The sequence below is a fragment of the Ascaphus truei genome, chromosome 9, assembly GCF_040206685.1.
Source record: "Ascaphus truei isolate aAscTru1 chromosome 9, aAscTru1.hap1, whole genome shotgun sequence".
NCBI lineage: Eukaryota > Metazoa > Chordata > Amphibia > Anura > Ascaphidae > Ascaphus > Ascaphus truei.
Genome location: NC_134491.1, coordinates 20,236,879 through 20,263,517, shown reverse-complemented (window position 1 = coordinate 20,263,517; position 26,639 = coordinate 20,236,879). Strand labels below are relative to the sequence as shown.

The following is a 26,639-nucleotide window of genomic DNA, read 5'->3' as shown; positions in this document are numbered from 1 at the left end:
CGCGAGGTCACTCACTTCATCTGTTTGACAATTGTGCTTTTTCCAGACTCTCCAGCACCTGGGAGAAGCCAAAGAACAATGTGAGCTGTTTGCATATAACACATTGCAACACATGGTGTATAAATACTGGGCCACAGAGCTGACAATCTAAATGGCGTACACAGCCTGGGGCCGACAGAATGTGTAATGCTCAATACACAGACAAACCTAGATACTGATGGGTGAATAATACAGATACACTGCATAATCTCCTCTCCTTTTGCTCTGTGTTACTGTCTCCTGGGGACAGTCTCCTGTCCTGCTCTGTGTGACAGTCTCCTGTCCTGCTCTGTGTGACTGTCTCCTGTCCTGCTCTGTGTGACAGTCTCCTGTCCTGCTCTGTGTGACAGTCTCCTGTCCTGCTCTGTGTGACAGTCTCCTGTCCTGCTCTGTGTGACAGTCTCCTGTCCTGCTCTGTGTGACTGTCTCCTGGGGACAGTCTCCTGTCCTGCTCTGTGTGACTGTCTCCGGGGGACAGTCTCCTGTCCTGCTCTGTGTGACTGTCTCTTGTCCTGCTCTGTTTGACTGTCTTATGGGGACAGTCTCCTGTCCTGCTCTGTGTGACTGTCTCCTGTCCTGCTTTGTGTGACTGTCTCCTGTCCTGCTCTGTGTGACAGTCTCCTGTCCTGCTCTGTGTGACTGTCTCCTGGGGACAGTCTCCTGTCCTGCTCTGTGTGACTGTCTCCTGGGGACAGTCTCCTGTCCTGCTCTGTATGATTGTATCCTGGGGACAGTCTCCTGTCCTGCTCTGTGTGACTGTATCCTGTCCTGCTCTGTGTGACAGTCTCCTGTCCTGCTCTGTGTGACTGTCTCCTGTCCTCCTCTGTGTGACAGTCTCCTGTCCTGCTCTGTGTGACTGTCTCCTGTCCTGCTCTGTGTGACTGTCTCCTGTCCTGCTCTGTGTGACTGTCTCCTGGGGACAGTCTCCTGTCCTGCTCTGTGTGACAGTCTCCTGTCCTGCTCTGTGTGACTGTCTCCTGGGGACAGTCTCCTGTCCTGCTCTGTGTGACAGTCTCCTGTCCTGCTCTGTGTAACTGTCTCCTGGGGACAGTCTCCTGTCCTGCTCTGTGTGACTGTCTCCTGGGGACAGTCTCCTGTCCTGCTCTGTGTGACTGTCTCCTGGGGACAGTCTCCTGTCCTGCTCTGTGTGACTGTCTCCTGTCCTGCTCTGTGTGACTGTCTCCTGTCCTGCTCTGTGTGACAGTCTCCTGTCCTGCTCTGTGTGACAGTCTCCTGTCCTGCTCTGTGTGACTGTCTCCTGGGGACAGTCTCCTGTCCTGCTCTGTGTGACTGTCTCCTGGGGACAGTCTCCTGTCCTGCTCTGTGTGACTGTCTCCGGGGGACAGTCTCCTGTCCTGCTCTGCGTGACTGTCTCCTGTCCTGCTCTGTGTGACTGTCTCCTGGGGACAGTCTCCTGTCCTGCTCTGTGTGACTGTCTCCTGGGGACAGTCTCCTGTCCTGCTCTGTGTGACAGTCTCCTGTCCTGCTCTGTGTGACTGTCTCCTGGGGACAGTCTCCTGTCCTGCTCTGTGTGACTGTCTCCTGGGGACAGTCTCCTGTCCTGCTCTGTGTGACAGTCTCCTGGGGCCAGTCTCCTGTCCTGCGCTGTGTGACTGTCTCCTGGGGACAGTCTCCTGTCCTGCTCTGTGTAACTGTCTCCTGGGGACAGTCTCCTGTCCTGCTCTGTGTGACTGTCTCCTGGGGACAGTCTCCTGTCCTGCTCTGTGAGACTGTCTCCTGGGGACAGTCTCCTGTCCTGCTCTGTGTGACAGTCTCCTGGGGACAGTCTCCTGTCCTGCTCTGTGAGACTGTCTCCTGGGGACAGTCTCCTGTCCTGCTCTGTGTGACTGTCTCCTGGGGACAGTCTCCTGTCCTGCTCTGTGAGACTGTCTCCTGGGGACAGTCTCCTGTCCTGCTCTGTGTGACAGTCTCCTGGGGACAGTCTCCTGTCCTGCACTGTGTGTCTGTCTCCTGGGGACTGTCTCCTGTCCTGCTCTGTGTGACTGTCTCCTGGGGACTGTCTCCTGTCCTGCTCTGTGTGACTGTCTCCTGGGGACTGTCTCCTGTCCTGCTCTGTCTGACTGTCTCCTGGGAACAGTCTCCTGTCCTGCTCTGTGTGACTGTCTCCTGGGGACAGTTTCCTGTCCTGCTCTGTGTGACTGTCTCCTGGGGACAGTCTCCTGTCCTGCTCTGTGTGACTGTCTCCTGTCCTGCTCTGTGTGACAGTCTCCTGTCCTGCTCTGTGTGACTGTCTCCTGTCCTGCTCTGTGTGACAGTCTCCTGGGGACAGTCTCCTGTCCTGCTCTGTGTGACTGTCTCCTGGGGACAGTCTCCTGTCCTGCTCTCTGCTGCCATCACTCATCTCCTGCTAATCATCCTCAGAAAGTCATCAGGATAATGAGCCGGCAGCTGCTGCCCTTATTATGGGATTAGAAGCATCGGAGATCAGGCCGCGCACGGCTCTCAGCTGCAGAACGGGCGCACGCCGCACGGCGCACAGGTTTATATCCGTGGGCGATCCCCTGCTTCCAGGCCCTGCGGGCGCGGCCTCCACCCCATGTTCCTCTAACACATTTTCTCATCCTCCCATCTTACTTTTTGTCTCGATATCCGTTTTAATCCAGTTGAGTTCCATCTTTGTCCAACAATGGTCATTTCTTCTTCCATTTTCTTTTCTTCGGCCTTGTGACGATGTCACAGACGTGTTTGCTTCCGAACCCTTTCCTTCTTTTCCCTGTCTCTTCAGGTAATACCCAGCATGCATCTCTCCATCCTTCTTTTCCCTGTCTCTTCAGGTAATACCCAGCATGCATCTCTCCATCCTTCTTTTCCCTGTCTCTTCAGGTAATACCCAGCACGCATCTCTCCATCCTTCTTTTCCCTGTCTCTTCAGGTAATACCCAGCATGCATCTCTCCATCCTTCTTTTCCCTGTCTCTTCAGGTAATACCCAGCATGCATCTCTCCATCCTTCTTTTCCCTGTCTCTTCGGGTAATACCCAGCATGCATCTCTCCATCCTTCTTTTCCCTGTCTCTTCAGGTAATACCCAGCACGCATCTCTCCATCCTTCCTTTCCCTGTCTCTTCAGGTAATACCCAGCACGCATCTCTCCATCCTTCCTTTCCCTGTCTCTTCAGGTAATACCCAGCATGCATCTCTCCATCCTTCTTTTCCCTGTCTCTTCAGGTAATACCCAGCATGCATCTCTCCATCCTTCTTTTCCCTGTCTCTTCAGGTAATACCCAGCATGCATCTCTCCATCCTTCTTTTCCCTGTCTCTTCAGGTAATACCCAGCACGCATCTCTCCATCCTTCCTTTCCCTGTCTCTTCAGGTAATACCCAGCACGCATCTCTCCATCCTTCATTGAGTTGTCAGAAGCTTCTGAATTACCTTCGCATTTAGAGTCCAAGTTTCCCATCAATAAGTGAGCGCGGGCGAATACGCTGGTCGAGAACTTTCTTCATGAAGCACCGCGGAAGGTTCCATTTGAAGATCATCTTGTTTCCTCCAATGGGCTCCATCCTCCTATTGATTTTACTATATATATATGATATATCATATAAAAATATTACTTGTAAGCACATTCACATGTCTTAGGCAGGTCCACATTACATGGAAAACCCTTAAGCCAATGCATGCTGCTTTAAATACAGCTTTTAAACATGGGGGTGTATTTGAGCGCGCTGTACCTCCAGTAGCTCTCCCTCCAGTCTCCCCTGTGTGACGGTTCAGGGGATTCCTTCCCCTCCATGTGTCCCTGATGTTCCGCTCCTGCCTGCCTCTCCTGTCCCTTCCTTGACTTTCCCCGCTATTCTCCCTTCCGCCTCCCGTGTTTGCCCCTCTGCGGCAGCCTCTGACTCCCTCTCGGCATCTGCGCGCGCTCCCCTCGGTCCCCGTTCCAGCTCACTTACCTCCTGCCGTCTCCCCTCCTGTTCTTCCTCCATCCTCGGCGGGAGTCCCCGCGGCGCTCCGCGTGCCTCGTGACGCAGCCTGTGCGCGCGCACTTTAACTTTACAGAGGACGCGCGCACACGCTCCTCTTGTAGGCTCTCTCAGACCCCTGGCTCCTCCTCTCACAATCTACAGGCTATCTCCCTCACTGGCTCACCTGTCTCCTCGCCGCGGAGACTCAATGGAATGATGAGGCACTCGCCGCCGCATACTGACATGGTCTCTCTGACACCTTGAAGGATGACCTTGCTACCCATGCCCGGCCTTCTTCCCTGGAGGAGTTGATTACACTCAGAGTACGTATGGACCAACGCACCCAGGAACGACGGCACGAGAGACACTGTTCTCGTTCTCTTCCTTCCCTTGTTGTCTCACACAGGTCGCCCTCCTCATCTCTCCTGGCGTTGGATGCTCCGGAGCCGATGCAAATCGGTAGCCAACAACTTCGGGCCGCGGAGAGAATGCGACGCCGTCAGAAGGGACTCTGTTTCTACTGTGGTTCTTCGGAACATCGTCTCCAGAACTGTCCCCTGAAGCCGGGAAACGGGAACACCCAGTAAAGGTAGAGGGGCCTCTACTGGGTACTGTCTCTCCTTGCCCCTCTCTCCCGGAGGATCTCCCGAAGAAGTTTATGTTTCCCGTTACTCTGGAGGGTCCAGACCTCCTACTGGAAGTAAAGGCTTTCATTGACTCTGGATCTGGCGGTAACTTCCTGGACCAGACCTTCGCCTCCGAGAACCAAATTCCTATGGTCAAGAGAAAAGTACCTATTGGTCTCGAGGCCATTGACGGTCGAACCGCACCAGCCAGCATTTATCATCTGGGAGTCCATTCCTCTCACATTGACCTTGGCCGACGGTCACAAAGAGGTAATAGTTTTTGATATCTTTTATTCTCCTACCGTTCAACTTGTTTTGGGATTGCCTTGGCTTCAACTCCACAATCCGTGCATTGATTGGACCGGCACCATACCTATCCAGTGGCCTCCTTCCGCTGAGTCTGCTTCCCTGTATCATGAATTCCTGGACGTCTTCAATAAGGTACAGGCTGAGGTTCTACCTCCCCATCGTCCATACGATTGTCCTATTGATTTAATTCCAGGAACCATTCTCCCGAAGTCGAAATCTTACCCGTTGTCTGTTCCTGAAACCGAGGCCATGACGTCTTACATCCAAGAAAACTTGGAGAAAGGATTCATCCGCAATTCTACCTCCAATTCTACCTCCCCCGCTGGGGCAGGCTTCTTCTTCGTGAAAAAGAAGGATGGATCATTAAGACCTTGTATCGACTTTCGCGGACTCAACAAAATCGCGGACTCAACAAAATCACGGTAAAGAATCGGTATCCCCTCCCCTTAATCTCTGAACTGTTCGATAGCCTCCAGGGAGCCTCTATCTTCTCCAAGCTCGATTTAAGAGGGGCCTATAATCTCATTCGCTTAAGGGAGGGGGACGAATGGAAAACTGCGTTTAATACGCGATCTGGACATTATGAGTATCTAGTGATGCCCTTTGGATTATGCAATGCTCCTGCCGTCTTCCAGGAGTTCATGAACGACATCTTCCGGGATGTATTGGGAACATGTGTTATCGTATACTTGGATGACATTCTCATTTTTTCTAAAAACCTAGAGGAACACATTCACCATACCAAACTCGTGCTGTCTAGGCTCCGTACTAACCGCCTATACGCCAAGATGGAGAAATGTTTGTTCCACCAGACGTCTACTGCCTTTTTAGGCTATATTATCTCTAGCCAAGGATTTTCGATGGACCCAGAGAAATTGAAGTCTGTTCTCGACTGGCCGCTGCCAAATTCTCTCAAGGCCGTGCAGCGTTTTCTTGGCTTTGCCAATTATTACAGGAAATTCATCCGTAATTTTTCTTCCATTGCTCTCCCCATCACTGCTTTGACCAAAAAAGGTGCCGACCCCACGTCTTGGTCCTCCGAAGCCATTGACGCATTCGAGTTTCTCAAAAAAGCCTTCGTCTCTGCACCCATCCTACGCCATCCTGATACCTCTCTTCCCTTCACATTGGAAGTTGACGCCTCGGAAGTGGGAGCTGGCGCTGTACTTTCCCAGAGAGCCTCTCCCCAAGAAAAACTCCATCCCTGCGGTTTTTTTTCTCGGAAATTCTCGTCTGCCGAGAGAAATTATGATGTTGGGAATCGTGAGCTACTGGCCATTAAATTGGCCCTTCAGGAGTGGAGGCATCTTTTAGAAGGCACCAAGGAGCCTATTGCCAGGAGTAGGATCCCGCCAGGCCCGTTGGTCTCTTTTTTTCCCCCCGTTTCAACTATACCATTTCGTATATTCCAGGTACCAAAAATATCAAAGCGGACGCTCTCTCTCGCCAGTTCGCCACGGAGAACGAATCCAATGAACCCACGGAACCGATTCTTCCTGCCAAGTGCATCATCTCTGCCAATAGTTTTGATGTTTTGGATGAAATCAACAAGGTCCAGGTTCACATTCCCAGGAGGTTCAGGGTACCAGAGGAACGCCTATACGCAGCTCCACGATTTCGCCACAAGATCTTACTTTGGGGACATTCTTCTAGATCAGCCGGTCATCCAGGCTTCAAGAGGACAGCGGATCTGATTAAACAGACATTTTGGTGGCCTAAGATGAACAAGGATATTTTTGATTTCACTAGTGCATGTCCGGTATGTGCCCAGAGTAAGACGCCCCATCACAAACCTTCTGGCCTTCTCATGCCTCTTCCCATCCCGGAGCAGCCCTGGAAACACATCTCTATGGATTTCATTGTCGAACTTCCCAATTCCAAAGGAATGAATACCATTCATGTCGTGGTAGACAGATTTTCTAAACATTCACACTTTATTCCCCTCAAGGGTCTTCCTAATTCTGCTACTTTGGCCGATATTTTTTCCAAAGAAATTTTCAGATTACATGGCGTTCCCATTTCAATTGTCTCTGACAGAGGTTCTCAATTCATCTCTAAATTCTGGCGTGCGTTTTCCCAGAGACTCGTAATTTCTCTTCTTTTTTCTTCCGGATACCATCCTCAGACCAATGGTCAGACTGAAAGGATGAATCAAACCTTAGAGCAGTATCTCAGATGCTTCGTCTCTGAGTCACAAGACAACTGGGTGGACCTGTTACCATGGGCCGAATTTGCCATCAACTCGCTTAAGAATGAATCTACACAAGAGTCTCCTTTTTTCATCAATTTCGGTTTTCATCCTAGCAGTCTTCCCCTCTCTTCCCCCCTCCTCACGTTCCCGCAGCGGACTCCCATGTTACGACCCTTCAGAATTCTTAGAGAAGGATCCTTAAATCCCTACAAACTGCCGTCTCTAGGCAAAAAACTAAAGCGGATCGACGTCGCCAACCAGGGCCTTCATTTAAACCTGGTGACAGAGTGTGGTTGTCCTCAAAGAATATGAGGCTTAAAACTCCATCTCCAAAGTTGGCCCCAAGATTTCTGGGCCCTTTCAAGATAACTGAAAAGATCAATCCGGTCGCCTACCGTCTAGCACTACCTCCCACCATGAGGATCCCTTCCGTATTTCATGTGTCCCTACTCAAGCCTTTTATCCAGAGCTCACACTTTCCAGGTCCTTCCCGAAAACCCAACCCATTGTCTACCCTAGGACAACAAGAGTACGAAATTCACTCTTTAATCGACTCTCGTTGGTCAAGAAACAAGCTTCAGTTCCTCGTCCACTGGAAGGGGTATGGCCCAGAGGAGCGTTCATGGGTTCCAGCACGTCACATCCATGCTCCCAAACTTCTTTAGCAGTTTCATCTAAAATTTCCCCAGAAACCGTGGTTGGATCGATCAGAGATCGATCCTCAAGGGGGGGATACTGTGACGGTTCAGGGGATTCCTTCCCCTTCATGTGTCCCTGATGTTCCGCTCCTGCCTGCCTCTCCTGTCCCTTCCTTGACTTCCCCCGCTATTCTCCCTTTCGCCTCCCGTGTTTTATTTATTCATTTATATTTATGAAATCCCTATTCATGTGTTTTTGTGTATATATATTGTTTTAGGGTTTAATCACTATTATCATGAACTACTTAAATTTCCCGGTATTTTATGTAGCTTATTATAGATTTTAGTTAATGGGTCTTGTGAGCTTAGTTCTGACCCTGCTGTTTATTGATGCAAGCTGCGATGTTTAGGATACATTTTTATCCATCACCTCTTGCAATCATTATTTAGTTTCTTTTTATAAGGGTAATTTTATATACTCAATTCATTATTTATCTTTTTGTTGTTTTTCAGTGTTCGTTTTCAATGTTTGTAATTTCCCATTCTCTGTATTAGTCTGTTTGCTGATTGGAGGGTTGTATCATCAATCTTTAGAAGTGGTTTGTTATTGGTTGAGGCATCAATCCATTGGCGTATTTTAGCAACACTAAGCAACCACATGACTATGCCCCGAGGAAGTGTAATTTGACACGAAACGCGTAGGTGGTGACTTCATACTCAGCGACGCACGTCCGTGACGACAGCCTTCCGGGTTGCTGCTCCAGGACAACACAAGGACGCTCTTTGAGACGCAAGGTCTGTTATACTAACAACTTGACTGCCGAGTGTCCTCTACCCTGTACCAACTAGGGTGTCTTCCTCTAGCTGTTTGGGTGCTATTACCCTGCCCTCTGTGGGTGTCCTGGTTATTTCTTTGATCTATTAGATCGCCTCATATGTAGTGTCTCACATTTTCATTGCATTATTATTATTATTATTTTTATTGTGTCATTTTAGTGTGTTTTTTTACTATAAAGAATTGTGCACTAATTCAGGTTTTCCAGCTTTTAAACATAGCCTGGGATGAGATGCAAAGCCAGTAAACCCACTCACAGACAAACTGTTTCGACCTTGTGGGTCTCACCAGTGTGAGGTTGGTTGTACTGGCTTTGTAACTTGAAACATGAGTAGGTCTTCACCACTTTGCATATCATCCCAGGCTATGTTTAAAAGCTGTGTTTAAAGCAGCATGCATTGGCTTAAGGGTTTTCCATTTAATGTGGATTTGAGACAAAAGGTGGTACTGTGTGCTCATTTGCATGTCATTTCCCAGAATCCCTTGCTGCAGTGGAAGCACTGTATGCTAGGTGATAATGGCGAAAAAAAGGAATAGAGGCTGGGGCGCTCCCTTGTTTATTAGGCTTGTGGTGTGGCCTATGTTGTAATGTATAACCAAATAAGGGGTAGTGTATACTTGCCCTTGTTGTTTTCTGCAGCTAGACCTGTAGAGAAGATAAAGCCCGGAATCTTCTTGTAATGGCAGTAGAATCGGTGGATTGGTGCGCTGACCAATCCATCGATTCTACCGATAATGGCGAAAAGCAGGGTGCAGACCTGTCTTAGGCCTCGATCAAACAGGCTGCTACATGGACGCACAATTGCGCGTCCGTGTTCGCGAGCCTCTGTCAGCTGGGCGATGTGTGAAGGAGAAGGGGCGGCTCAGTGAGTAAAGACACTGACTGGCACTGAGTGTGAAGCAGGGGAATCTGGTTCAATTCCCGGTGTTGGCTCCTTGTGACCTTGGGCAAGTCACTATCTCCCTGTGCCTCAGGCACCAAAACATAGATTGTAAGCTCCACGGGGCAGGGACCTCTACCTGCAAAATGTCTCTGTAAAGCGCTAGGTAAAACTAGCAGCGCTATACAAGAACATGCTATTATTCTTATTATTATTATTGGGGGCGTGACTTAAAAAAGAAAAAACAATGAGTGTGTGTTTGTGATTGGCTGGTGCACGTGACGCGGCTGCTGCTTGAAATTTCAACTCCAGTTGAAATCTAGCATTGCAGCCATGACAGCGCTGCGCTCCGCCACCGGGGGGCGTTTTCTGTTTAAAAACTCCCACAGAACACAGCGAAAAAGAGTGAGAGTGGCGAACGTGCGCGTCGCGTTCTGTCTGAGCGAGGCCTAAGACGTGAATGTGCTCACACGTAATATTTTTATATGCTATACGGTGGAGGGTTTTTAGTCACCCATCATAACATATATATATAGGGATTATGGGAAACGACATGCAAATGAGCACAAAATGTGTCACCTTTTGCCTGGAATATCCATTCACATGGAGCCCATTTAATCTGATGCATCGTCGTTCACACAGGTTTTAAGCACAGCATGGGAAATGTATATGGTAAACCTACCCAGCCTAAAAATATTTCAAGGCAAGTATAGACCAAGCTCACACTGATGATACCCATCAAGGTTGAAACATGTCTGTGAGTGGTTTGACTTGCTTTGCTAGTCCCATGCTGTGTTTAAAATCTGTGTGAACGGCGATGCATCAGATTAAATGGGCTCCATGTGAATGGATATTCCAGGCAAAAGGTGACAAATTGTGCGCTCATTTGCATGTCGTTTCCCAGAATCCCTTGCTGCAGTGGGAGCACTGTATGCTGGGTGATAATGGTGAAAGTCCGGGTTGCAGACCTGTCTGAGACATGTGAATGTGCTCACAAGTGATATTCTTTATTGGCTATATGCTATACGGTGGAGGTTTTCTGTCGCCTTTTTCACCCACCATAACTTAAAATGTATATATATATATCTCACACTATACAGGTATATAACACTTGGCCTCTAGTAACACTGCATCCTGTGCCCAGCACACTGTCTGCCAGGAGTAAAAATGTTCCCTCAGTAACTTCTTCTAGACCTCTGCACAGTGATAACTCCCTTCCCCATCCAGCACCGTAAGTGCAACCCCTCTCCTCTCCCTGGGGCCCCTCTTCCCCTTATGTCCCACATCCTCTCCCCTTCCTCCCTTCACTCTTTCCCCCCATCTCAGCCTCAACTCACCCAGCAGTAAAAGTTTCACCGTCTTTGCATCCTTTGCTGCGTCTTCCTGCAGTTTCTTCTCAAGCTCCCGCGATCTCTTCGCCAACTCCTTGTCTTCTGCACTCGCTCCGCTGCCCATCCCTGCGTCCACCCCTCCTGCGCTGAGGTTCTCCGCGTCCACCCCTCCTGCGCTGAGGTTCTGCGCGTCCACCCCTCCTGCGCTGAGGTTCTCCGCGTCCACCCCTCCTGCGCTGAGGTTCCGCGCGTCCACCCCTCCTGGGCCGAGGTTCCCTGCGTCCACCTTTACTGCGCTGAGGTTCCCTGTATCCACCCCTCCAGTGCCTCCTCCCTCCTGCGCTTGGGGTCCCTGCGCCTCCTCCCTCCTGTGCTGAGGGTATCTGTTTTCCTCCGTCTTGACTGCTCTGCTGTCACTGTCCAACTTTGGGGGCAGATTATGACTGAGGGTCCCTGTGCCTCCCACCCAACCAGAAAAAGGTAGCGTCCCACTACAGCCTCAGGCACAGTGTGTGGGGAGCCCCTCTCTCTGCTTTTCCCTGGAGTCTCCTCTCTTTCTCCCGTGGGGGTGTTCTCTCTCTCGGGGGTCTCCTATCTCTCTCGGTGTTCTCCGCTGTGTCTCTCCGTGGTCTCCTCTCTCTCTCTCTATCTCAGATCTCTGCTCTCTGTTGGATGAGGGATTTCCAATCATCGCTTGACCTGAGAAATCTCATTAAGAGTCTCAGAGCTTAGAGGAGGGGGAGGAAAGGGGAGCATGAGAGGGAGGAGGAGGAGAGGTGAGGATAGAGTACACCTGCTCCCATTGCAAGATAGAATCTCACCTGGTCTGTACCCCCTCAGATCCTGAGTACCCACATCCCCCGGCACTGGGGATAGGACACCACCCATCCTTTCAGGGTCAACCCACACTCCAGCACACAGACCTCTGGTGACAAGGTCTGTGCCCCAGAGTATAGAGACCAGCCTGGGATCCGAGGTATAGTATGTGTGTGCGTGTTCCCAGGAGGTCCCCGTGTTTATGGAGGGGGAGCAGCCATGTAGCCATTGAGAATTCCCGGATTCCCCTATGCACTCGCATGTTACCCTCTGCATTGTTATATATCATGTGTAGGTGAGGAGAGCAGGGCCTATAGGCGAGGTGACTCCCACACTGCCAGGCTGTCGCAGACAGAGAAATGCCGCCTTATGTCAGGAGCCTGGCACGGTCTGCAATGCCAGCTCCAGTTTCCATCAAGACACACACAGATCTCTTCCTCTCCCTGCTCCACACGGCTCTTACCCTGGCACATGCCGTTCTTCCACCCCCTCCAGCGGGCACAGCTATCTTTTCCTCCGCTCCTGCCAACCAAGTGCTCTGCTCCCCCCTGGCACACACCTATCTCACTGGCACACACAGCTCTCTGCTCCTCCCAGGCAAACACACCCCTCTTCTCCCCCCCTGGCACACACCTCTTCTCCCCCCTGGCACACACAGCTCTCTGCTCCCCCCTGGCACACACAGCTCTTCCCCTGTCACAAACAGCTCTCTCCCTGGCACACACAGCTCTTCCCCTGTCACAAACAGCTCTCTCCCTGTCACACACAGCTCTCTGCTCCCCCCCCCCCCCTCCACCCTGGCACACACAGCTCTCTGCTCCCCCCGGCACACACCTCTCTTCTCCCCCCTGGCACACACGCAGCTCTCTGCTCCCCCCTGGCACACACAGCGCTCCCCCTGTCACAAACAGCTCTCTCCCTGGCACACACAGCTCTCCCCCTGTCACAAACAGCTCTCTCCCTGTCACACACAGCTCTCTCCCTGTCACACACAGCTCTCTCCCTGGCACACACAGCTCTCTGCTCCCCCCGACACACACAGCTCTCTGCTCCCCCCTGGCACACACACCTCTCCCTGCCCCCCTTTTAGTGGCTGTGCCATTTCCTGGGAAGATTTGATTCAATGTGACAGGTAACAACTGCATGTAATCCCCCCGCTCTGCTGCCAGGATCTCCTGACACAGGAATCAGGCGTCCACGCTAAGCTCTTTAAAGTGGAGGATTTTAGTGTTAATCCTGACTCGCTCTGCGTCAAGTACAGATACATACACTGTGCCCCATGCAGTGCATCCCACACACTATGCCCTTCGCACTGCATCCCACACACTATGCCCTTCGCACTGCATCCCACACACTATGCCCTTCGCACTGCCCTGCATCCTCCACGCGACACTGCATCCCACACTGTGCTCCATGCACTGCATCCCACACACTATGCCCTTCGCACTGCATCCCACACACTATGCCCTTCGCACTGCCCTGCATCCTCCACGCGACAATGCATTCCCACACTGTGCCCCATGCACTGCATCCCACACACTATGCCCTTCGCACTGCATCCCACACACTATGCCCTTCGCACTGCCCTGCATCCTCCACGCGACACTGCATCCCACACACTGTGCCCCATGCACTGCATCCCACACACTGTGCCCCATGCACTGCATCCCACACACTGTGCCCCATGTACTGCATCCCACACACTGTACTCTTCGCACTGCCCTGCATCCTCCACGCCCCACTGCATCCCACACTGTGCCCCATGCACTGGATCCCCCACTGTGCACCATGTACTGCATCCCACACTCTGCCCCATGCACTGCATCCCACACACTGTACTCTTCGCACTGCCCTGCATCCTCCACGCCCCACTGCATCCCACACTGTGCCCCATGCACTGGATCCCCCACTGTGCACCATGTACTGCATCCCACACTCTGCCCCATGCACTGGATCCCCCACTGTGCACCATGCACTGCATCCCACACTGTGCCCCATGCACTGCATCCCACACGGTGCCCCATGCACTGCATCCCACACGGTGCCCCATGCACTGCATCCCACACTGTGCCCAATGTACTGCATCCCACACACTGTGCCCTTCGCACTGCATCCCACACACTATGCCCTTCGCACTGCCCTGCATCCTCCACGCGACACTGCATCCCACACACTGTGCCCCATGCACTGCATCCCACACACTCTGCCCCATGCACTGCATCCCACACACTGTACTCTTCGCACTGCCCTGCATCCTCCACGCCCCACTGCATCCCACACTGTGCCCCATGCACTGGATCCCCCACTGTGCACCATGTACTGCATCCCACACTCTGCCCCATGCACTGGATCCCCCACTGTGCACCATGCACTGCATCCCACACTGTGCCCCATGCACTGCATCCCACACGGTGCCCCATGCACTGCATCCAACACGGTGCCCCATGCACTGCATCCCACACTGTGCCCAATGTACTGCATCCCACACACTGTGCCCTTCGCACTGCATCCCACACACTATGCCCTTCGCACTGCCCTGCATCCTCCACGCCCCACTGCATCCCACACTGTGCCCCATGCACTGGATCCCCCACTGTGCACCATGTACTGCATCCCACACTCTGCCCCATGCACTGGATCCCCCACTGTGCACCATGCACTGCATCCCACACTGTGCCCCATGCACTGCATCCCACACGGTGCCCCATGCACTGCATCCCACACGGTGCCCCATGCACTGCATCCCACACTGTGCCCAATGTACTGCATCCCACACACTGTGCCCTTCACACTGCATCCCACACACTATGCCCTTCGCACTGCCCTGCATCCTCCACGTCACACTGCATCCCACACTGTGCCCCATGCACTGCATCCCACACTGTGCCCAATGTACTGCATCCCACACACTGTGCCCTTCGCACTGCCCTGCATCCTCCACGCCACACTGCATCCCACACGGTGCCCCATGCACTGCATCACACACTGTGCCCCATGCACTGCATCCCACACACTGCCCCATGCATTGCATCCCACACTCTGCCCCATGCACTGTATCCCACACGGTGCCCCATGCACTGCATCCCACACTCTGCCCCATGCACTGCATCACACACTGTGCCCCATGCACTGTATCCCACACACTGTGCCCGTCGCACTGCCCTGCATCCTCCACGCCACACTGCATCCCACACTCTGCCCCATGCACTGCATCCCACACTCTGCCCCATGCACTGCATCACACACTGTGCCCCATGCACTGCATCCCACACACGGTGCCCCATGCACTGCATCCCACACGGTGCCCCATGCACTGCATCCCACACGGTGCCCCATGCACTGCATCCCACACGGTGCCCCATGCACTGCATCCCACACTCTGCCCCATGCACTGCATCCCACACGGTGCCCCATGCACTGCATCCCACACTGTGCCCCATGCACTGCATCCCACACACTGTGCCCTTCGCACTGCCCTGCATCCTCCACGCCACACTGCATCCCACACTCTGCCCTATGCACTGCATCCCACACACTGTGCCCTTCGCACTGCCCTGCATCCTCCACGCCACACTGCATCCCACACTCTGCCACACTATTAGAAAGCATTCTGTGCCGGATTCTATAGGAAAGACAGTGAATGCGTTTCCTTTTCTCAGACAGTATTGAGACTTCAAACATTAAGAGATCTTTTCTTTGCCTTTCCAAAGCTGTTGTTATTTTTCAAATATGATTCTTCCTTCGGGAGATCTGAGCATTTGAAATATTTAGGGTCAGGGAAGTTAAAAGGGAGCTCTCCCCAGAGCCCAGTGCAGTCTAACGGTTACCGTGGTAACCCCAGGAACTGGAGACTAAGGCAATCATTTTATTTTTAACACTCGAAAAACAGAAAAAGTTTGGCACATGCTCAGGGGGATAAGTTACCAACATATAAATTAGCTGAATTGTACATTAGGAAATAATAGGTGTAGTGGTTCTCAGTCCCACTCTATAATACTGCAAACACGAGGGGGATGCTGCGCAGCCTTCAACTGTACCTATGTAGCAGGTAATGTACCTGTATTCTGTCATGTATTAAAACCAGGGGTCCCCTAGAAACGCGAGTACGTCACACTCTAATTGTTCTGTAAATGTGGGGGACAATTTGATGCTTTTGAAGGCAAAGGATTAGGACTAAATGGTCTTTTTCTGTATTCCAGGGACGGGCAACTCCAGTCCTCAACGAGCTACCAACAGGTCAGGTTTTCGAGATATCCCTGCTTCAGCACAGGTGGCTCAGTCTCCGACCCAGTGTCTCATTAATTAACTCCTGTCCTCAAGAGCCACCAACAGGTGACTGAGCCACCTGTGCTGAAGCAGGGATATCCTTTAAACCTGACCTGTCGGTGGCCCTTGAGGACTGGAGTTGGCCACCCCTGATATATAGGGTATAGGTGGGTGACTGTACGTTATTTTTTGCCACTTTTCCACCTCCTGTATTTGCAGCTGATGAGATATTTACACATTGACGAGTAATCTTCGGAACCCGACGCGTCTCAGGCTTGTAAAATCCCTGAGGTCACCTGACAATTGCTGTCCCTGCGGATAAGGCCTCGTCCAGGGTGACGCTGAGCGCACGCGCCCACTCGCTCTCAGCGTGATCAAACACATTGCTACAATGCGTTTGTCCAGCGTGAGCGCACGGCGCTCAGCTGCTTGCAGAGTCAAACAGATTTGATTCTGACGCTCGTTTGCCCGTCACGTGAGCGGTTCGCCCAATGAGGGCGAACCAGCTCCGTGATGTCATGGCACGCCCCCCTATGTGCGCAACTAGCAGGACACAAATCGCCCGGGCAAAATGAGCGCCTTACTTCACGGAGCTCGAGCGCCAGCGCGCTGGCATTCACCCTGACCGCAGCGTAGATTGTGTGTGAAAGGTCTCCTCTACCTCTGCGACGTCACAAACATCCTTAGCGGCATTTAGAGAAAAGTGTAACACTGTTCCCTAATGAACATGCCCTATTAATTACCTCTATTAATTACCCCTAGCTCTTACAGCCTAAATCTCCAGCCCATGTTTTGTAACCCCAGTGCATTCTGTGTCATTTCTATGGAATATGGAGACTGGACCACATGACGACCCAGAGGTAGGTTGGCAATATGACATGCACAGGCAGATGTACACTTGGCGCACACACGTATCAAATGTGTGATGTCAATGTAAGGGTATATATACCCGTCACTGGTGTTCTAGAAGCAGGTTCTTCAGAGTTCTGACTGGGATCTTCACTGTGAGTCCTGTAAATATGTTTGTATATTTAGTCAAATATATTGTCACGTAGGGCACACCTGTGAGCACGTGACCTGCATACTGGACAAGAGTTAATACACAGCTCGCAAGATGGCCTAGTTTTCACCTTCGCAAAGGTCCCTCAAATGGAGAATATCTCTCCTCACTCCGTCCCCATATACCACCTGTCACGAACAGCACACAAGTGAGCACATGACTTAGATATGCAACCAGGGTTAATACACACGGCTACGCTAGCCAACTCACCTTTCTCCTCTGCAAGGTACTTTCAATTAGTTAATATTAATCCTTTACTCAATTGCAATCATGTCTATCCAGTTCCACCACCCAAGAAACATGTAAAATATATAATTAATATATATCTGCCAGGGTCTCATGTCCCTGTTAATTATAGAAAAAAAACTATGCATTTAACACACAAAAATCTGTTGTAGCAAAATGTGTCCAAAAATATAAATACTCTCTCCAGTGCGTGCAACAGTTCATTCAGAGCCCCAAAGCATTACTTATTAAAGAATTGTTTAATATACTGTATATAAAAATACAATGCTTCAGGTTACAGAAAAAGATAATTACAAGAACATACAAGTAAAGTAAATGCAGGACAGTTTCTTAAAATAATAGCATAAAACATACAACAGAAATCCCTATACAGTACATTACTATATGTCAGGATTTCTCCCACAGAGGTCACTGGTGTATAAATATGAGAAATTATGTGTTTGGTCCAAAACACACCTCTGTTGAAAATCTGGTTTCATAACTCCAGGGCAAGACCATGGTAAGACTTCCAGTATATACCATTCTTCTCCCATTGAAACATGAGCCCACCTCTGTCGGAAATCAGCTGCTAGATTGACTGTTTTATGACAGGGAAAAAAAATAACTTTTGATGTTTAAAAAAAGTTTTGCCTGAATATATAAACGCTCAACTTCATTTCCAGAATACTTAGACACACATGAATAGATTCAGGCGATTTATGACAGACGTATCAAGACTAAGTATGACCATCTTGTGCCTAAATTTGAATGACAAATGGATATCTATCCTTGGCACCTCTTACCCATGTAATACGATTTGATTTGTCTTTTTGCCACAATTACACATATGTACCTGTTATTATGCAGAGTAGATCACGTTACATCATATTCTCATGTTTAATAAAGTCACTCTTTGGTGGAATGCTTTCTTAGCCACGTCCCCTGAACCTTGCAGAACCCTCCAGAGAATGCCTTTGAAAGTAACTCTAAAAGGATCCTATTTATAAAGTTGTCAAGAGAGCCATATTTTATTCCCATCTTTGGAAAAACTACTGACGTTACCTTGAGCCTCTACCAGCTCCATACAACCCATCTGGTACTTTTAGTGGCCATACGTGATAACCCACCAATTAAGTCCTCTTTGAAGCTCTGGACAGACCCAGGAAGAGTCTTGACCTGGTAAACCAAATATATTGTATTTTTTAAATTAAACTGTACATATATTAACCCCCGAAGCACCATACTGATTAAAATACATCATATTTCGTGATATTATCATGACTTACTGCATATATTCAATTGAGAAAGAAAAAAAAAACTTTGTTAAAAGTGTAGTTAAGGTTTGTAAGCAAACCCTTCAAAAGTCTGGAAATCTCGAAGTTAAGGTGACACGCAACCTTAACTGCCCCCCCATGCTTTGCTCATGTCCTCATACATGATGTCACAAATTACATCACATATGACATCCCAAATGATATGAACCAGGCTTCTCCGGTCCATTTTCCCCCCAAGCCCACTCATCAAACATCAGCTTTTCTGGACCCTTCTTCCCCATCTCCCCATGCATCCCACCTCTCTGATCCCAGTCCCCTCCCACTCCCCAGGAACATGAGGCCTCTCCAATCCCCTTCTCCCTCAAACATATGGTTTCTCTGACTGATTCCTTTCTCCTCCCATCCCAAATGCATTGTGTTTCTTTGCCCCTTTCCACCCACCAACCAGAAGCATGAGGCTTGTGCACTCCCTTTCTCTTCCTTACATCGGGCTTCTCCGGTGTCCCTCACCCTGTCCCCACAGATGCATCAGGCTTCTGTGATCCCTTTGTTCCCCTTGCCTCCTCAAGTATCTGCAGATCCTTTGTCCCTCCACTCTCCCCACAAAGTATCAGTCTTCTCTGATGGCTTTCTCTACCCACCCTCCGCATCCCACAAGCATCAGACTTCTCAATACCACCCCCCCCCACCCCTCACACACACAGCACCCCCATGCTTGACTGTGATGATCACTTTGGAGGAATTAACTATTTTCAGTGCTGGTCGGAGTGGAAATTGCCCACGGTGTTACAGTAGTAGTCTTTAGTATGCTACATACATCCTGACATACGTGATATCAACTTCACTAATTCCATAATCACCTTTATCCACCCCATATTCACTGATGGGATCATATAATTTGTGATGTCATTTGTGATGTCATCAGTGATGTCATTTGTGACATCATGCATGATGACATTGGCAAAGCATATGGGGGGGGGGTTTGAGTGTCACCTTAACTTCGAAATTTCCAGACTTTTGAAGGCTTTACCTACAAACCTTAACTACACTTCAACAATGTTTTTTCTTCAATTGAATGTCTATGGTTTTTATCCCATGAACCATATATAGCAATTGATCACAAAGACTCTTTCATTCATATATTGATAGTACCTGGACAGTAAGTCCAGGACACTGAACCATTGAACTTGAACCGCATTGTCCTGCCATTCTCCAAACGCCTCTTCTCCCAAGGGGGTGGGTCGCGTCCCAGAGAAAGCCTTCAACTTGCGGTAGGCCGGGATTGGAGCCAGCTGACTTATCTTCTCAGTAAGTTTTTGCAAGGCCTCCGCGAATAACTGAGCTTCACCTGAACCGCAGGCACTGTGGCAGCTTAGTACGGACCGGCGGCTGCCGGCATCGCTCCCTGGGGGAGATACGGCTAGTGGCGTCTGACACTCCTCTAAGCTAGGGGCCGCTCGGCTGGCCTCTGTTCTGGCACTCAGTCTAGGGTAGATGAGCGGGCTTCCACCTGGCGGGGCGTCAGGGAGCAGTAAGAACTGCGGGGCATTGTCCACCGTAATGTCACGGCGACAATCAACCAGGAAGGTACTCCACTGGATGTCGGTATCCCATCTAGCATCTACCACACAGGCTTTTGTGAACACTGGTATCTGTCTCGGGGCGGTTTGTAAGCTGGGTAAAGGCAGGGAGACTAGGACTTGGCTAATGGTGACCACGTGGCGAGGAGAGGTGTGGCGCCTTAGGGCCCACTAGTGGACGGTATGGACATGGTCCTAGACTGATCGGACTGCTTTTAATTTAAGTTGGGCACCCCAGGTCTGAATCTCAGCAGCGCCTCCAAATGTAGCGCACTTTCCCCCACCCCCTGGGAGATAAGGCGTCTACGGTGTGTGTGTGTTACCTGTGGCTCGCAGGAGACCTGAACCTCCACCTCTGGGAGCCTGGGATGTACCTGATTCGATAGGTGGGAGGTAAGGGAACACAGGGTACCAGGGGACCCTGCTATATAACTATAATTTCTCCAAAACACTTTCTCCTTTTAAAACCCAACCACTCAAAGGCACTTCTACCCCATAGTCACTAACTCCACGCCAAATCTCACACAAATCCGTTTAGTTACCTGTAAGAGATGTGTGCAGAGGTATTTACTGGAGACCGATTAGGGTGAAAGGAAATCCTGGCTTCATTGTGCCTGTACCTTTAACAAGGCAACACATACTAAAAGAAACAAAATAAAGGCCTGCTCCGCTTTGGAGAATAACTAAACCTTTACTCCAGCCCTATCTAACTGGGTGGGTAGCTAAGCTGGTTACCACCCTAGACACACACACACTTATATATATGTATATATATATATCTCAAATGGAAATATTACTGTGTGCTCATTTGCATGTCTGAGACAGGTCTGCAACCCCGCCTTTCACCATTATCACCCAGCATACAGTGCTTCCACTGCAGCAAGGGAACCTGGGAAATGACATGCAAATGAGCACACAGTGCTACCTTTTGCTTCAAATCCATATGGCATGGACCCCTATAAGCTTATGCTTGCCGCATTACACCGCTTTTGAGCACAGCCTGGGTTAAGATGCATAGCCAGTAAACCCACCCACAGACAGCCGTTTCGACCTTAATGGGTCTCATCAGTGTGAGGCTGGTCATACTGGCTTTGCAATTTGAAGGTATATACACACACAACAGTCCAACAAGAAAGTCTTGTATCTGTTTCTGTTGTTGTTGCTGTAGGGGAAGGCCTCTCTGCTCTCCTGGGTCAGCATCCTTCTGTGCTATGGCACTTTCTGTGTCCAGGTATAGAGGTCTTGTCCCCTTGTCTTGCTGTCAGCATACAGTCCTTCTGTGTGCATCAAGACATCATCTTTTCCTCAGGTCAGCCCAGTTGTGGCATAAGTGTGAGGAAAACAATGACAATAGCGCTCAAACAAACCACAAAATATAATAATAACCACTATTGTGAAAGTGACAATGTGATTAATAAAATCAGTGATAATACATGTGCCTACTTAAAGTGCATATAAAGTGAAAAAACCTCAAAATAAACTACAACCCTTGAAAAAAGACTGTTTCTCTTGTCTTTTCTTGGATGATTTTTCAAAGCGTCAGGGGAGTTCGTCTCGAAGTCATAAAATAGAAAAACATATCATAGCGCAAAAATGTATAAACAGTGAAAAAAGTGAAATTGATCCAAAATGACTACTCACATTTTAAGTAATCAAATCAGACATTCATCCAACTTAAGGGGTGGATGCGCCCTATGTGTAAACAGCAGCCACCAATCACAACCTCCAAAGGAGAAAAAAGAGAGACCATATAGTGTAAAGGTAAAACAATTATAATATCAAATACACGATTCAAGGCTTACACTTCATACGGTCGATGTGGGCACTCATAGGTAGCGGTTGACGAATATGCCTGGAACTCGCGATTCCTTGGGGTACTCGGTCACCTCCGCTCTCTCAGGAGACACTTGGATCCACACCGGAGCTTTCGTCCCTTCACTTCCGGCACGCCGAGAACCTCCCAGGCTCCCGCTACGTCACTTCCGGCACGCCGAGAACCTCCCAGGCTCCCGCTACGTCACTTCCGGCACGCCGAGAACCTCCCAGGCTCCCGCTACGTCACTTCCGGCACGCCGAGAACCTCCCAGGCTCCCGAATCGTCACTTCCGGTGCGCAGAGAACTACCGGATCAGATGATATCAGTGGATTTTTCGTGTTCCTCTTCTCTTGGCTGTTTGACTGGAACACTCTACGCGTTTCGTCGCTCTCTCTTGATGAAGTCGCAAGAGCAACGAAACGCGTAGAGTGTTCCAGTCAAACAACCAAGAGAAGAGGAACACGAAAAATCCACTGATACCATCTGATCCGGCAGTCCCCGGCGCACCGGAAGTGACGTAGCGGGAGCCTGGGAGGCTCTCGACGTGGGTGAAGTCCATAATACTATTGTTTGCCACGAGTTCTGTCCGCATGCACGGTATGGCAACAAAGCACCTTTTCGTTTTAGAAAAGTTCCTGGCTCCAATCTTTTTCCTATCCCTTCAGCCACGCTCCGCATCACAGAGCCTGATGAAGCCGTGGCATCGGCGAAACATGTTGCTCATACAGTTCACTGAAGGAAGTTTGTCCCATTGAAGCCTCCGTAGCTGACCGTGTGTGCTGTGTTCAAAGACCTCATGCAAGATCCTGTATTCCGGACGCGGCGTCTAGGATCCTATATGCTGCATTGCACACGGTCAGTGGTGTTGCTGATTTGGGCTGTTGTACATGTGAGTCTTGTTGTTATATATGTGTGAATAAATGCACTTTTATCCACTATTGAACACATCTCATATAAATCTTATTGGGATCATGTGGGTGTGAGCTGTGTCTGGCACCTGGAGGAATATCATTACTGAAGGGATAGAGATCTCTGGATCCACTTTAAAGGCACAGAAACCCCTCATTGTGTATGTACTTACACATGCCCGTGTGAGTATTGTGATATTACTAGCATTATTCACTTTATACCTCCCCTGGCTGATCCCCCTGCTATATTGCGAAAGTATTTCGTCTAATCTTTTGCTCCCTATACATTGTGTATATGCTATTGGGAGGATCCGAGGACCATCTGGACAAGGATTTCCATAGAAGAGTCAAAAGCAAAGACAAGTAAAGACTTGGGTGGTCGACCGTGCTGCTACCAAGCAACAATCTACCTCAACAACGAAGGCTTCGGAGGGCCCGTGCGCCCTAGCTGAGGCCCATCGGGATTCGAGTATCCCGATGACCACAGAGAACGCTGAGACGGTTCCAGACCCAGTCCCCGAGGAGGAACCAGAGACGGTCGATGAATCGGAGCCAGGTGACTGCCCTGGGTGAGGAGGCACCGTTGTTCTCAGAGGCGCATGAACTGGGACCGGCCTTGCAGATTGCCGCTGATAACTCGGAAATGATCTGGTGCCTTTCCCCTGCGGATGTGTCCCTACCTTCTTCCTGCACCAGCAGCCGCCGCTCTTCGGTGGTGTTCCGGCCTCTGATGATTCTGCAAGCCGAGACTGGAGATGAGCCGAGTGGTGCCAGCGACTTTGCACACCAGTGGAGTCCCGTACCGATGACTGCAACCGTGAGACCCGAGAGGTGGATGAGCCTACCCCTCGAAGAGGTGTCCCAAGGCCTATCCAGGGATTCTCCGGTGCTGATGGAGGTGTCTTCCGGTGTCGATGTCCTTGTGGTGGATATCGATCAAGACAAAGTACCCACCTCTACGCAACGCCCGTATGTCAACATTATGTTGGGGGAGGATCTGGACAAGCTCCTGGATCCTGTACCAATTGCCGTAGATGACATCCTGCAGATAGCAACTGCTGGGGCAGTTGAGAAGCCGTTGATCCCCACTCAGGTGAGTACTGCTACTGTTCTTTCAGTTACTCCCTTATCGTTCATTCGCTCTATGAGTGAACGCAGGGCTAGCCTGAAACTGACCTGCAAAGATGACTCATCTCTGAGACGCAGGGATGTATCTACTCCTGCAGGTTGGGCTTCACACAAAGACAATGTGACAATGTTCCTATCAAGGCCGAAGTCCATTGTTGCTCAGTCAATACTATGTTAGTGTCGGGCCCCAGGGACGTACTTGTTCAGGACTTGGACACTTGCAAGGCTCCTTTGTCCTCGACCAGTACAGCTAGTTTTCCAGACATTTGCCCATCTTCTGATCAGGGAACCCCTTCAGTCCGGAAGTCTGAGGGTGGGTTACCGCCTGGGGAAGCTGATCGGGTCGCAAGAGAACATTACTTCAGAAAGAGGAGCTTGCGGGCCTCTAGGAATCATGTTCCCTCTTCGGACTGGAAAGACTGGTCTTATGGGAATACTATGCTGACCGATAGTAATGTTGTTACTAATGATAATGTTATTAATGAAGATGTAGACAATTGCAGTGTAAATAGTGAATTTAGTCAGTATGCAATGTCTGTTAACTCTGATGCTACCACTTCCACTGATATTTCACACCCAGGGGTTGCTGTGGCAGGGCCTGCTAGTTCACACCCATGGTGGCACTTCCAGTTTCAGGGATATGTACCCTTTATTGACTGCATGAGGTTCTTATTAGAAACCGACAACATAGTTCACGATTGGTGGACAAAAGGGGTGTATAGTCCTGATAAGGCTGCTCAGGAAATGAGGACAATGGAAGTGGGTATAATAGCGGGACATGTACAGCCGTCGGGTAATGTCCCAGCAAATTATGTTTCTCCTATTCAGAAACCTTTTTACTGGGTTCTACCAGGTAGAGCTGAAGGTCGCCGGCTTACTAAAATTAGCCGCGCCGAGCGACTTGTCTTATAGAAATACAGAAGCTCGCATGGGTTTGAGTATCCATATGTTCCGGAGCCTATTATGCGAGAAATTGATGCTAACCGGGAACAATGGCTGATTGAAGCGGTGAAAGCTTATGTGCTAGAGCACAACCGCAGCACATTCCATAACGTACATGAGAGAGTAGCCTATCTTGTCCAAGTCTGGAAAGTTGGTAGGTCAGTATACCTGGACAGAGTAGAGTATATCTCTGAGAGAAATCCAAAGAGGGTATTCTCTGTCACAGTTACTGATGCGTCAGGAGCATTTGTGCTGAAGCCTGATCCTGAACATTATTATTGAAAGTAAGGTTCTCCCTGTTGGAGGAACCTATGTGTTTATTACCGCCATAATACAAGTATATGGAGCATATATGATCTGTGCTGTTTTCAATAACACTGTATATCATGCATATTAATGTGATATCACGTGAAATGTTATTTTGTTGTTCAGGTTACATCAGAGATGGTACCCAAAAATTTAGAACCCCTAGAGGGGACGTTGGTATTTCCACCAGAGGGAGAGTGTAGCGGGGTACCCCCATGCTACTAAATCTACCCAATGGGCTTGCAGTAAACCCTGGTATTCACAGGTCTGCCAGTAGTTTTCATGGGGTTTCCCCCCGTCATCTTGGTGCTGCGCCTGAGTGCCAGCAGGGGGTGGCATATCTTGTTGTGCCTGGGCCAACGGGATGCCCGCCCTCTGGCTGTACTTAAGGGCAGGACCGCCCTAAAGTTTCTTGGTTGTCCTTCCCCATGAGGAAGGCAGGTCACGACTGGGAGTCTGAGATTGGGGCCTTACCATGCGCTCTTCCCTCCGGGGAGGAGTAGAGTGACTATACCTCTGCTTGGGAGGTGGGGAAGAGCTAGGATGGCTGCGGGTGCCATAGGCCCGTAGTGACTGTCCAGGGACTATCTCCGGTGATATCTGAGAGAAGAGACTGTGATGCGGCAGGTGACTGCTGAGTACCTGTATTACTGCAATACGAGTAGTAATAAACCTATTCCTGTTTTCCAATATACCTCCTGCCTGCTGTGTGATCTAATTGGGGGGAGAGTACAAGTTCTACCATGGGAGATCGTCTCCATATCCCTGGAGCCTACGGCAGATGGAGGCGCTGCACTGCTAAGTATTACGTGGGGTATGGACCCCAGAAGCCTGTTCCGGTGTACCAAAGTTACCGCGGACGACTCAGCCCTCTTGTTACCAGCAGGCAGGCACCACAAACTCCCAGTAATGGTCCCGATCTGCGATTGGGGGGGAAACACTGTTACTAACATAAACCTCCCGCAGCGCATCTGGTACTTGATGACATAATACAGTGACATCATTTAGTTAGCATCAGTTGATTGTCCACATTGTGCTTCTTATATAGTGTAATTGTGCACATTTCATGGAGATTGAGCGACAAATATACAGTATAAGACATGATGGAAAACGAAAGGTCCCAGGACAGTCCGGTTCAATACTGGACACCTGGCAATGCTATGTCCACAGATGTGTATATAGACATACATGCAGAGCAAATGAATATACATGCAGTGCTCATGGGACGCACAGGAATACTAGGTAAGATCTGCATATTCATCTTTGCTCAGGTGTGTCTGTCACTGCTCCATGACACAGGGGAACAAGCCATGTCCGGCGGCACTGCCAGGTTCAGCCGACCACACTACCATGTCCGGCACCGTCACGTCCGGAATTGCCACGTTCAGCAGAGCACAGCCACGTTTAGACAGTGAATGTGATGGAGGAAGCTAAGTGAGTGAGACAATATGCAGAGCTCCCAGTTACGTAGTGTCCTGCCCACGGCAGGCCCCTGAGCTGGGAGAGGGAGGGTGTTCATGAAAACACGTGTGTGTGTGTGTG

The 26,639-nt window shown here is 50.0% G+C and overlaps 2 protein-coding genes across 4 annotated transcripts in view; one reads left to right on the top strand and one right to left on the bottom strand.

Moving 5' to 3' along the window:
• The window catches only part of GNAT2 (G protein subunit alpha transducin 2), a 20,478-nt gene extending 8,286 nt beyond the window's left edge, over nt 1–12,192 (bottom strand). Inside the window, exons 1-2 of one of the 3 annotated variants that reach the window (XM_075613604.1) lie at nt 12,056–12,192; nt 16–58 (exon numbers count right to left, since the gene is read on the bottom strand). In XM_075613604.1, coding sequence (XP_075469719.1) covers nt 16–58; nt 12,056–12,065 — 53 coding nt within the window. In that variant the 5' untranslated portion in view covers nt 12,066–12,192. Of the gene's footprint in view, nt 1–15; nt 59–2,634; nt 3,422–10,782; nt 11,442–12,055 lie in introns of those variants that run through there. The other 2 variants (XM_075613603.1, XM_075613602.1) reach the window with 2 other exon arrangements.
• LOC142502516 (uncharacterized) lies at nt 10,343–26,639 on the top strand. Its single transcript, XM_075613605.1, has 2 exons — nt 10,343–11,752; nt 22,479–26,639. The coding sequence occupies exon 2, from the start codon at nt 23,263–23,265 to the stop codon at nt 24,025–24,027; it is 765 nt and encodes a 254-aa protein (XP_075469720.1). The 5' UTR covers nt 10,343–11,752; nt 22,479–23,262; the 3' UTR covers nt 24,028–26,639.

Coding starts and splice junctions, on each gene's coding strand:
- LOC142502516 (XM_075613605.1), top strand. CDS start 23,263: ATGAATCGGAGCCAGGTGACTGCCCTGGGTGAGGAGGCACCGTTGTTC.